Genomic DNA, 12,728 nt, shown 5'->3' on the forward strand with positions numbered 1-12,728 from the left:
CTTCTCTCGTTGCGGAGCACAGGCTCCGGGACCCGCAGGCTTCGGCAGCTGCAGCGCAAGGACTTGGTGGCCGCGGTTCCGGGGCTGCAGAGTGCGGGCTGAGCTGCTCCTCGGCATGTCCGCAGGATCTGCCCCAACCGGGGATCAAACCCTGGCGAAGTCTTTACCAGAGCCGCCAGGGATGTCTCTCTTTCCCAACACTTAAGATAGTAGCTGTTCCAAATTGTTTTTCCTAGATATTTTTTTAAGTTTTGCTTTTCCACTTTTAGATGTTTGATTCATCTTGCATTTATTTGCATTATTTAATCTACATTCATATATATATATAAAACCAATTATAAAATAATAGATTAACAGGTTCATCCCCCTTTGATTTTTCATGCCATCACTGTTCTATTTTAAACATGGGTCTAATCTGGGTTTCTGTTGTGTCCCCTGGTTTATGTGTCTGTTTCTTTGCCACATGGCACAGTCTTAATTACTTAATTACTGCTAACACAGATCTCCCTGGCTTGTTTTGCTTAACATTTCCTTGTTATTCTTGGCTTTTGCTCTCCAATTAATGGACTTTTGCCAGCAATTGTCAGATTACACAGACACACACACCTGATTGGGAGTTTTATTCAAATTGTATTAAACTCAGAGGTTAATCTGGGGGCAACATGCATCTTTATAGTCCTGGATGTTCTCATCCTTGAATATGGTATATTAGGGTTCTCTCTTCTTTATGTCCTTCGGTAATAATCATTTTTTCCATAAAGGTCTTACATATCACATTGTTTATTCCTATGCACATAAACATTTTGCTTCTATTGAAAATGAATTTTTTTCCTATAATATTCCCTAATTGGTCATAACTGGTGTGTAAAAACATCAATATTTGTGACTGATCTGGTATCCACCCGCCGTGGAGAACTTTCTTACTCTGATTTGTATAGATTATCTTAGATTTTTCTGTGCAGATTATCATGGTCTATATATTATAGTCTTCCTTTCTGATTCTTTTGCCTCTCCTTTACTTTTCCTCTCATTAGTTTTATGGCAGAACAAAGTTCAGAAAAGCACTGATAGCAGACTTCTTAATAGCTTCACTGAGATATAATTCATATACTATAGAGTTCACCCCTCGGATTTCCTTTTTTAGTTAGTTTTTAATAGGAATGACTCTGAAATTTTACCATATTAGGTAACCAACTGTTGCAGTCCCATTTGTTAACTGGTTCATTATTTCCCTGATAACTTGTTATGCCACATGTTTTATACACAGATCAATTTCTGGGTTTTGTTCCACTGAAGTATTTGTCTATCCCAATGTCAGTACCACACTGCCTCATTCGCCATAGCTTTATTTACTAAAATGTACATATCTGCTACAGGTTTTTTATGAATCCCCTTTATCAAATTAAAGAACTCTTAATTCACTAAGAAGTTGAATAGGTTTTGAGTTGTCTCAGGCGCTGTTCCTTCATCTGTGAGGTGACCACATAGGTTAGGTGTCTGCAGGGCCCGCACTCCTTTAGTCTGGCCTTGGGAGTCTTGTCTGGAATGAAGGATGCTAACACCTTCCATTTGTCGAGGCTTCCCTTGTGGCTCAGCTGGTAGACTTCACCTGCAATGCAGGAGACTGGGTTCGATCCCTGGGTTGGGAAGATCCCCTGGTGAAGAGAACGGCTACCCACTCCAGTATTCTGGCCTGGAGAATTCCATGGACTGTGTAGTCCATGGGGTCGCAAAGAGTCGGACACAACTGAGCGACTTTCACTTTCACTTTTCCATTTGCTGGGAGTCTTCAGTTCTGTAAAGAGCTCAAAGGTATTCTGTGTATCCCTTGACCTGGAACCAGAGCCTTGCCCACGGGCTTCACTACTGTTTCTAGGCTGCTCTTCCCAGGCTCTGCATCCGCTCCCTCCCGATTTGTTGTTGTGCAGTCCCTAAGTCGTGTCCGACTCTCTGCGACCCCGTGGACTGCAGCACGCCAGGCTCCTCTGTCCTCCACTCTCTCCCAGAGCTTGCTCAACTTCATGTCCATTGAGTTGGTGACTGCATCACTCTTCCTCGATTAACAAGTGTTTGAATCTGCCTTTTGGAACTCGGGGAAGGTCATGGAGGCTAGAGTCTATTTCCCTACAAGAACGGGGCACGTGGAAAGGTTTCCATGCCCAGGAGCCACACAGGGTCCCGCTCGGTTGCAGTACTAATGATAAACTCACACAGTGCAATACTAAAATAAATGAAAAGGCTTTCTAGGAACCAGTATGGAAAGATCACCATGATATACTGTTCACTGAAAAAAGTATATCTAATATGTTCTAAGTATATATAATGTGTTCTCTTTTGTATAAGAAAAAAACATTTTGAACATATATTCACATATAATTGGACTTCCAAAAACAAATTTTGAAAAGAATGTGCCAGTAAAAGAAGTTTCCCAAAAGGTGGAGGGTTAGGGTAGTCAGAAAACAGCAGTGGGAGAAGGACTTCTTGATGTACACCTTTTTAGAGATTATATTGACCACTTAAAAAAAGTCCCTCCTGGCAGAGGCTTCCTGTGCCCAGCTGTTCTGCCACGGGCCCCACAAACCCTCCTCCTGGCCTGGCGGATGTAGGAGCGCCTTCTCTCACCCATCTAAAATAAGGTGAATAAAGGACAAGGTCACACTGCAGTGCCTTTATAAGAGGAAGTTTTATTGTTAATTATTTACCTTAATAGTTTCAGAAAGAGGAACAGATTAGCTCAGTCCAACATGACTGGCAGTTGGCAAAATCTAGTAAAGCAAGTGTTCTGATTGCTATGGATTTAATTTGGATGCTTTTAACACTTCACCATCTAACACTTCAAACATAATCCAGAATAAACGCATCATCTCCCCTTTCACTTTAATTCCCACCTCCCTCACTTCAATATGGAAATATCTTCATTAAATAAGAGTCCCAGAGGAACGAGTTCTCTGGAGGGTAAAGTCACGAGGACAGTGCACAGAAAGAAAAAACGCAAAATAAAACTCTGTGATAATTTACTAGTCTAAGGAAACAAAACCTCCCAATATATTAAGAAATAAATCCAGTTACAAATGCACTGATAGGTCTATGTCAAGAGGTTCTGGTAGAGTAACTGAAAATGGCCGGCTATTTACAAGATCCACAGCAGGAACGCCGCACCAGCCCAGCGCCGGCCTCAGAAGCCGAAAGTGTTCTCGCCACTGTAGGCCACGTACAAGAATCCATCTTCATCTTTTTCCTTCTCGTAAAGCTGTCCCATAGTTAGGCTTGAAAGAGAGAAACAGAAATAACACTGAGAGTTGGAGTTAATGACTGAGTCCAGCTGTTGGGAGAAAAATGCCTTGAGGATAAGGAGGACACTACTTAAACTAGCTACTCTCTGTAACACCTCTGGTGAGAGGCTGATAAAAGGAATCAGGCCTCGGGGAATCGGGGATTAGACTAGAATCAGCCTCCTATCTCAAGGCTAGACCATCGGACGCACACTCACACCAAGGAAATCCTTCAGAAGCCAGCCCCAGCTCCCAGGGAGTGCTTTCAGAGAGCTTCCTGAACAGGGGCAGGGGAGAAAGCCGAAACAAGTATGGGACCAAGAGCCTGTCTGTGGGAGCGGAGGACAAAGGTGGGAGCAGCGCCTCCTTCCAGCTGGCCTCTGAAGATTCATAACTAGTGCCTGACAGGACGGGAACGAGTAGGTTCATGCCTGTGCAACCTCCCCCGCCAGAGACCTGTGCCTGAGACCGGCGTCGGCGCCATCAAAGGGAAGCTGCTCTCCTCGCAGGTAGAGCAAGAAGCTCTCAGGCTGTATCAGCAGCCAAAGAAGTCCTGCCTAAGAAGCCTCCATGAACAGATACTGTTCCAGCTAAGCACGCGGGGGAGGAGAGCTGGCTTTCCCTCAGCAGTACAACAGACTGCAGCAGGGGAGACCTGGGCGCGCTCCGCCATGAAGCTGAGCTGCACTGGCTCCAGAGGATAGCCTAGCGACACCTGAGCTCTGGCCACCTGAATGCACTATTCGAGATGAGCAGGAGGTCCAGACACATGCTAAACATGGGCATGACTATGTGTGGGGGGAGATGGGGTGTCAACCAGAGCTCCATCTGATGGAGCAGTCTGGGAGCCAGCTCGAGAAGTCAGAGGTCACTAGGCCCAGAAAGGTCACAACAGATGCTTCAATGCAGGACTCAGTAAAACCAGGGCAGCGGGCACACGGAGAGGGGTCGGGGCCTCCAGCTGGTGAAGACAAGGCTGCCCCATGGCCCTGCCTTGCTCCTGGCTGCTGTGAGAGCCCTCCACATCAACAGAGAGAGGCCACACTTCCATACAAAGGGGAAGTTTCCTCCTTCCCTACTCTTCCTGCCTCTCTTTAAGCTTAGAGGGCTGGCTGTGTGGGTAGAGGAGAATTAGTAACAATGTAGGAGGGGATGAGTATGAATACAAAATAGCCTGTCACTGGCATCTTGTACAATAAGAACTGTGCTCTACGAGGCTCTGAGGTGGAATTTGTAAAATAAGGAAGCAGCACTGTCCACGAGAAATTTCTGCTATGATAGAAATGTACTATGTTTCTGCTGTCCAATGCAGTAGCCACTCTGTATCTGTGTTCAGCCCTTGAAAAGTGGTTCATCTGAATTGTGATGTGCTCTAAGTGTAAAACATACACAAAATTTCAAAGTGTCAAAGTACAAAAAAAAAGATGTAAAGTTATCTCAATTTCGATTACATGTGGAAATGATGACATTTTGGGTATATCAGACAGGTAAAATATACTGTTCTTTTTCTTGTTGAATGTGGCTGCTAGAATATGTAGGATCACACAGGTGGCTTGCATGCCACTTTATGGACCGCACTGCCCTGGGACACGTGAGGACCTGGGGGCAGCCGGCAGAAGGAGGACGCCTGTTCCGAGTGGCGGGCCTCCACCTCAGCTGCAGAAACAATGGGCAGCTTGAAAAACATGCCCAAGCCCTCCCCCAGACCAACTAAATCAGAATCTCTGGAGGTAGGGCCCAGGAATCAGTAAGTTTTAAGATGTCCAAGATGATTCCTTGTGCAGCCAAGTTGAGAAACAATCCTTTTGCCAGAGGGGGAGATGCCTATCTTTAGGAGCATGTTACTAGGAAGAAGAGTGACAACCCAGGAAGTGGAGTGAGGAGCCAGCAACTAGCAAAAGGTTGGAATGAGTAGCCACGTCTCTCGAGAAGACTTTTCGCCCCAGTGGCTGGCACCCTGAGGAACCCAGCTTTTCCCTGAGAATCCTCAAAACGAGGCCAAGGGGAAAACAGCTACTGCTATCGCCACCACTCTGCACCACTTGGTACACGTGTCCAGGGTGCTCTTGATAAGACCTGAACTACAGTTTCCCCAGTACCATTACCAAAGGGCCTGGAAGCAACACTGTGTGCAGTTCAAAGGCAGCAACCCCTGGATGTCTACGTCAAGTGTGGTTCCATCTGCCAGACTAAGTTCTGCTCTTCTAGCAAGTTACAAACTCAAGGACAGTGACTCGAAATCCTGCTGCTGAGTTAGAAACACACCCGAGGAGCTTTATAAACCCCCGACTCTGAATGCTGTCTGCAGTGAACAATGACCGTGGACCGACTGCTAAGGCAAGCTCTGAGACTCTGAGGGGGTTGGGGGAGGGAGGTCTATAATCATGTGGCTTTCTGTCTTTAGATTCCATTGTCTTTTGGTAAAACTTGGGTTTCTAAATCTGTTTAATAGTGCCCTAGCAGCTACAGAGGCCAATCATAAAAATTCTAACTATAATAGCAAACACCTATGTGCCAAGCACTTGTTCTAAGTCTATTTCATACATAACTCTTCACCCTCAGAACAGTCTTAGGAGGCAGGTACAGTCATAACCCATAGTTCACAGATAATAAAAGTGAGGCACAGAGGTTAAATAATTCACCCCAGACCACAAAGCTAGGAGACATTCTTGCCACCAAGTTGTGCTGCCTTCATGTGAATACACAACTGGATCTAACAACTGAGTGTCAGCATTCTTGTACCTTCTGCAAAGATCGCCCTTAGAACAGCGCTCCTCACATACATACATGCACACGGAATCACCTGGATGTCTTGCTAAAATGCCATTTAGATTCTGAAGGTCAAGGTCAAGCCTGAGGTTCTACATTTCAAACAAGTTCCCAGGGAAGCCACTGCTGCAGCCTCTGTATCACACGCTGAGCTGGTCTTAGGGCCCCTCCTTCAGATCCTGTGTTTTGATAACTAGATGGCTTTCCCTAATGACTTTAGAGCCCTCTCGCTATTCTGTTTCTCTGCCACGCAGCATCACGCGGAGTCTACTTAGCTGGCAATAGCACTATGTCCTTATACTCAGGGTATCCCTTGGGCAGGAATTGAAAACGGACTGCTCACAACTGGGATCTAGACGCTCCAGTCTGCAGCCCATGACTGGACACCTGATTCCAAGGCTTCCCTAGGTGCCGAGAAAGCATCTGTACAGTGTGATCTGAAAACAGCACTTGTGGGATCAGGCCACACACACAGAATCAGAATAACTCAGTCTAGAGCCAAAAAAGAGCTGGGCTACAAATATAGTTTAAAAATAATTTTTAAAAGAAGTCCCATTAAAAGGATAGCCAAGTGGAAGGGCAGGGATGTAAAACATGCCTCTCTTCAACACTACAGCAGAAGGCTGGCGTGTTCCTTTAGGACAAGTTCCACACACCTCTGAGAAGTTGGGCTCCCCTCTCAGAATTCAGAGGCCCAGGCCGCTCAGCACTAGGCGGGCGGCCGCCGGAGCGCCAGAGCATCCGCAGGCAGACAGGCTGCTCTGACGCGTCTGTCAGGCTGACAACTCACGGGCAGCACCGCAGCGCCAAGGGTTCCCGCCCAAGTTAGCGGCTACAGGAGACGCCCAGGGACGGCCCCCAGCCCGGCACTGAGGCGCCCTGCTGCGGCATCGCGTGTTACAGCCATCCAAGGACGCCGCCTTCAAGCTCTCAGTCTGACAGGGAAAAACGGGAAAATCCAACAGCAGATTTAAGGCAATCTAAGGTGTGGTGGGACCCTGAGGGACACGAACCTAAACTGCTCCCTAAAACCTTGTCCCCCACCCCTCCATTCAAGATCAAACAGGTCTAGACAAACTAACCAGTAATTAAGGCACTTTCAGAAGGACCCACATCTCGGAAGAGCCATGCTGCTGAGGACAAACGAGTTTCAAGCTACTGACAGCTGATGGATTGGGGGCGGCTGACCTAGATCTGCGGATGCCCCGTCCCTGTCTACGGCCATACCACCCTGAACGCGCCCGATCTCGTCTGGATGCTCCGTCCCTGCACCAGCTTTCCTTGGCCCCAACCAAGGTCAGCTTATGGAGGCTGTGGGATCCAGCCTGACTCATGAATTGGCTGGACCGATGGGCCACCTGGCCATCCATCTGCTTTGAAGCCCACGTGCTTCCACTGGACCTGGATTTGTCTCTTTGCCAGCAGGGGAAGCAGGGTGGGGGGTGAGGGGAGAGGACAGTGGCTACTGCTGTGGACCCTGGAAAGACATGGGCCTCAAAGTTAAAGTTAATATGGCCCTATAGGCTCCCTAAAATTCTAAAATACAAAAATTAACCACTGCTTATTCTTTTTATGAGGTTTTTCTCTGATATACTCTATTCCACTGCTAAAATAAACCCTGCTTTGAAGAAGTATTTACCCAGAAATGCTCAGAAGTGTTGAATTGAAGCATATTTCTAAATAAAGTTTAAATGAACTGTAAGACATCATAACTTCTTTTACACAGTACCGTTTTAAGAGCCAGGAACAAAAAAACTAACAATAAAAGAGCCAGGAACAACTAAATACCATAATCCTAAACAGCACAGATTTCCCAACATAACATTCCCAAATTACAACATTTTAGATATACTTAATTTAATAATATATTCCAGTTTCTATTTTACACAAGGGATTAATAAGACTCTTTATCTGTGCTCTAAACAAAGACCAAAAGGTGGGCACCAATGCCAGGTCTGGGTTCCCCACTACAGCCTTGACTGGAAAATTTATACAATAATGATATTCTTTCTCAAGTCCTGTCTGCACCAAGACATGGTTTTCCTTTTGTTTCCTGCCTGATTCTAGATGCAGGCACCTAGGCAGAGAATTCAACTTTCCAATGCTAAATGGGAAAAGGTAGTTGAGATCTCGCCTTTCAAAAAAAAAAAAAAAACAAAACTCAGAAAGGATTTAAAATGTACAACTCTTAGGGACTTGCTTCTGTCTCTATTTCTAGAGTCAATATTAACACTGACTGCTCAAACCATAATCACATTATTTTACATGATGGTCGCCTGTATCCCGGAACACTCCCAAAGTCCGCTCTAAGGCAGGAATAATGAAGTTACTTTTGCTCAGCCTCAGACATAAGCAATCCTTGTGTAGATCTTCTCGTTATGGGATGGGGGAGGGCTCATTCTTTCTCAACTCTGATTTCCCCAGCCACTCTCCAAAGGCTGCAACCCCTGGCTAACAGTTAAAGGAGGCTCCACGCTTCCCTAAGGAGGCTGGAAAGTGCTAAGGAAGAGGCTGCTGCTACCTTGGGGAGGAAGTGGTGAAGCTGAGTCAAACTGTAGCTGTAGCTTTAGGAAGGAGACTGACAATTTTGTTTGGGCAGGCATCAGGTGATCAGCAGTTGCATAAAGCCCAAGGATGTCACATGCCTCTTTTGTTTATAAGCAAACTTGTTTTGAAGACTAAAACCCCCAAACAAAGAACTGCTGCCTTAAATGTGGGCCAGGAAGTCATTAAGTGTAGCCAAAGGCACTGAAGGATCTGGGTGGAGGGGCTGGTTGGTGTGCCTTGGGTCACCACTGTAACCTGTTTTAGGGAGGATTCTTACCAGGTTGGAAAGGCAAATAAAACAGGAGAGAAAGCAGCTTCTGCTGCCCTGAGAATCACTTTTCATTTCCAGTTCTACTTGGGGAGAGGGCATTAGTTAAAACCTGCAGCCACTGTAATTGCTACATTAACATAATCTTAATGTCTCCAGAAGCCTGCTTCATTTCTTCAAGAAGTATCAGAAGATCAGAATCAAGCAAAACAAAACTCAAGGCTACAGGTCCTACTCACAAACTTCTTCCCACCAAGAAGCCAACTCTGGGAAGGAGAACACACAGGGCCGTCAAGGAGCTGCACAAGCTGCAGGTGGCATGAAGATTTATTTACCTCTACCTCCCCAACACCTTACGGGAAGCAGAAAGTGACCAGGAATGCCCAGGGCTTCCTTAGCCTCCCCTGGAGAAGAATGCACCCAGCACCACAGTGCCCAGAGGCTTGGAAGGAAGGCTGAGAGCCCAGCGGGGTGACAAGATGACCCCTGGCAACACCACAGCTTCCTAAGCTCAAGCTGTAAGCAGACCAATGGCGCCCATTAGGCAGGGCCTGGCCTTTCTCCTCAGGCAGAGCCTTGGTCTCATGGAAGGCAGACCTTCCATTCTCCCCTATCCTCTGCCAAACATCAGGAAGCAGAAGTGGCAGAGACTGGGAAAGAGAAGACCAGACCTTGAAAATAGCCAAAGTTATTCTATTCGTAGGAAATGGGACTAGAATGTGGCTTAGGCCTCTCCTGGAGCTTTCAAGGATTTTCAAAAGAAGCATATTTTGGCTACACGGGGCTAGTTCCCAGGGCTTCTTAAAGCCTTAGCTTCAGAAGTAGTACTTTTGGGGGGATAACAAAATGAAACTCAGGAGGAAGAGGGCCAGCATTTGGCTCTGTTACTCAAATCAGTAACAGAAAAGAACTGACCAGGGATACAGATTGAGCCAGAAAATTCTCCTCTCTCCACAGGAGACTAAAGCTAGGCTGTCACCTACCTCAAAGTGAATTGTAATGTCCCTGCCTCAATTCAGGCCCCAAATATCCCAAAGACTGCTTCCAGGCAGCACAACAGCAAGAACAAGAGGGCAGCTACTCTGACAGAGCAAAGGGGGTGGAAGTCTATAAAGAGCCGTCTCCGGGTACCTGAGGCTCAGGCAGCGTACTCTCAGAGTCCAGGACTGAGCCTGGAGAGCGAGTGAGCAGGCAGGGTGCTTAACTGAAGCTAAGCCTCAGCAGGGCCCACAGGCTCCTGGGGAAGAACGACAGGACTTATTTCACGGATCATTTGGAGAAAAACCTCATTTCAGGCTTCAGTTCTACTGATGGCTTAAGCCTAATTAAGTCCTGAACTATTTAAAGCGATTCTTGGGTATCTGAGGCTGAATTTCATCTTTTTTTTTAAAGTCCAGGCCTTGCTCTGTTTTCTTACCCAAAGTGCACACACATCCATTGCAGCCCTTTCTTCTTTTCCTTGAGCTCCTGATGTCAGGAAGCACAAAATTCAGATTTCTAATCAGGATCTCTAAGAGTTTTCAGACTCCCAAAGTTTTGAGTTCTGTAAGCAACCAAGCAGATGTCCAATACCAGTAAATACCCCTCACCTGGACTGTGGGACTGTCTTATCCACAAACAGGAAGATCGCCTTTTCAGAAGGAAGCTGGATCCTTTTCCTGATGATCCACATGAACTGAGCCACAGTGATGTCGGATGGAACCAGATACTTCCGTTTGTCAATGTCAACAATCTGAGAGCCTGAGACCTTTTCCACAATCACCTGCGAAAGCAAAGGTCATGACTGGATTGCTAACGTGAGGCTCTGGGCGTGCATTGCTGGAGTGCTGATTAACAGTGTGTGGGCAAGGAGGTGGGTGGGCAAAGGCATAACATGAGCAAATATGCCCCTGGCTTAATAAACCACACACTCTGGAGGTTAAGAATTGATATAAATGTGTTACAGGGAAACAGTAAGTGCTTTTCTGTGGTCAATTATTAATACAGCTCCCATCCCTGATCTCAGCATGCATAAGAGAAACACAGCCCTCACTACAAAGCTTTTCAATATTTTGTCTGGGCAGACGTGAGAGTATCTGGTGAGGGGTTCCTCTACAGCCTCTTACTCCAGGGCCCCAGAATGGATCTGCCTTCACAATACAGGGGAATTAGGATCTCAAAGAACACAGGAAATGAGAAGGGACAGATCAATGGGGATGACTGGCAACCCCAGGCAGCCGAGGACCAAGCTCTTCACTTGGCCTGTTGCTTCTCTGAACTAAGTTTCAAATCTATCCCTCCTGCCTCTCCCCAAAGGAACTGTTCATAAGCAGTAAGCTACAATAACAGGCCTGGATGTCCTCAAAAATCAGTAAGGGTTACAGAAACTATCTCTCCCATCATGGGATAAATACAGGATAAGTATTATTGATCAGTGGCGGCTCAGATTTTTCTTTCTTTTTTTTTGGTCAGGAAAGGATGACAGGGTCAGGGTGAGAAAAGGGAACCAGAAGTCAGGTAAAGAGGAAGGCACAAAGTTGAAGATGAATGCCCTGAGACTGAAGTACCACTTCCAAGACCAAAGTGAACGTCTCCCTCCACCACCATTCCCTAAAGTGACTGTGACCTGTCGCCCTGTCCTAGAACATCGTTTCTTACATAATTGGCTAGGGAGCCCAGAGGCCGCAGACAGCTCGCTGGCCTAGATCGCGAGGTTCAGCACCAAAGCATCCTGAACAGCATCCAGTTACAGCCCCTCAAGCCGCGGCCCTCGACGGCCCCTTACCCATTGTGGCCCATCTGCCCCCACAACCGTGACTGGAGTCTAAACTTGTCAACTGTTGAGCAGCCTGGGGCCCCACCACCGGTCCTAGACGGCAGGGGTGGCAGCGAGGCGAGGGGGCGGGGAACGCACTCACCGGAACCCGGTCGGGGTATTTCGCTCGGATCTTCGCAGATTCCACGCATCTGTGTTCTGAGGGAGAAACACACGGGACTGACTGCCGCGCCTGCCCGCCGGCCGCCTCCCAGAGCCCCGGGCCTCCTCCCTCCGGGACCTGCGCACACCCCCGGTCCTCTAGGGCGTCCGGGCGGGCCCGGTCCTCGGGGCCCCGGCTCGGCAGGGCCCGCAGAGAGCGGCCTGGGGCGGGTGGGCAACCGCCCGGGGGGCCACGACCTCAGCCGCCCGAGCCCGGAGGGAAGCACCCGCCCCGCCCGGCCCAGCCTGGGGAGGCCTGAGTGGGGGAGGGGGCCCCCGCCGCCCCCGCCCCCACGGCCGGGCCAACGGCCGAGCGCTCACCCAGCGAGTGGTCCTCCTTGAACATCCACTTCATGGCGGCGGCGAAGAAGGGACGCAGCCGGCTCTCGGAGCCGCGGAGCTCAGCGAACCAACCACAACAACAACGACGGCGGCGGCGGCGGCGACTACACGGCAGGCGGGACTTCCGGCTGCCGGAGCCTAGCAACCGGGAGGGGCGGGGCTTCCGGCGCCGCTCGCCGGACACCGCCTCAAAGGGCGTGTCAAGGGGCGGGGCAGGAGAGGGGCTTAGAGGGGTACTCGGCAGAGGGGAGGATAGAGCGGGCGATCGGGAGGTCTGTGAGGGATACTGATGACTGCAGAGAGAGTATTTGAGAGCTGATAGCAGGCGTGGGGTCTCGGTGGACGTTAGTGAAGGGAAGAGGTGAGCAGGGGTCCGGCTGACAGAATAGAGCCCTTATAGGAGACTTCAAAAAGCAAGTCTGACTGGGGCGTTGTTGACGAGAGGGCAGTTTTGTAGGTTTGAATGACAGAAGAGGGTGCTCTGATGGCCAGTGATAGCAAGGGGTCTACTTAGGGCTTTGACACTTTGGGGAGGAGTCTTTGGAATGACTGCAGGTTCAGGGCTCAATTTGAG

The 12,728-nt window shown here is 48.3% G+C and overlaps 1 protein-coding gene across 1 annotated transcript; it reads right to left on the reverse strand.

Annotated features, from left to right (window-relative positions):
• Nucleotides 1-2,664: 2,664 nt before the first annotated feature.
• On the reverse strand, nt 2,665-12,728 carry GABARAPL2 (GABA type A receptor associated protein like 2). Its single transcript, XM_043436331.1, has 4 exons — nt 12,134-12,728; nt 11,754-11,809; nt 10,446-10,618; nt 2,665-3,266 (listed from the first exon to the last, which is right to left on the reverse strand). The coding sequence occupies exons 1-4, from the start codon at nt 12,165-12,167 to the stop codon at nt 3,176-3,178; spliced, it is 354 nt and encodes a 117-aa protein (XP_043292266.1). The 5' UTR covers nt 12,168-12,728; the 3' UTR covers nt 2,665-3,175.

Source organism: Cervus canadensis, chromosome 18 (assembly GCF_019320065.1).
Source record: "Cervus canadensis isolate Bull #8, Minnesota chromosome 18, ASM1932006v1, whole genome shotgun sequence".
NCBI lineage: Eukaryota > Metazoa > Chordata > Mammalia > Artiodactyla > Cervidae > Cervus > Cervus canadensis.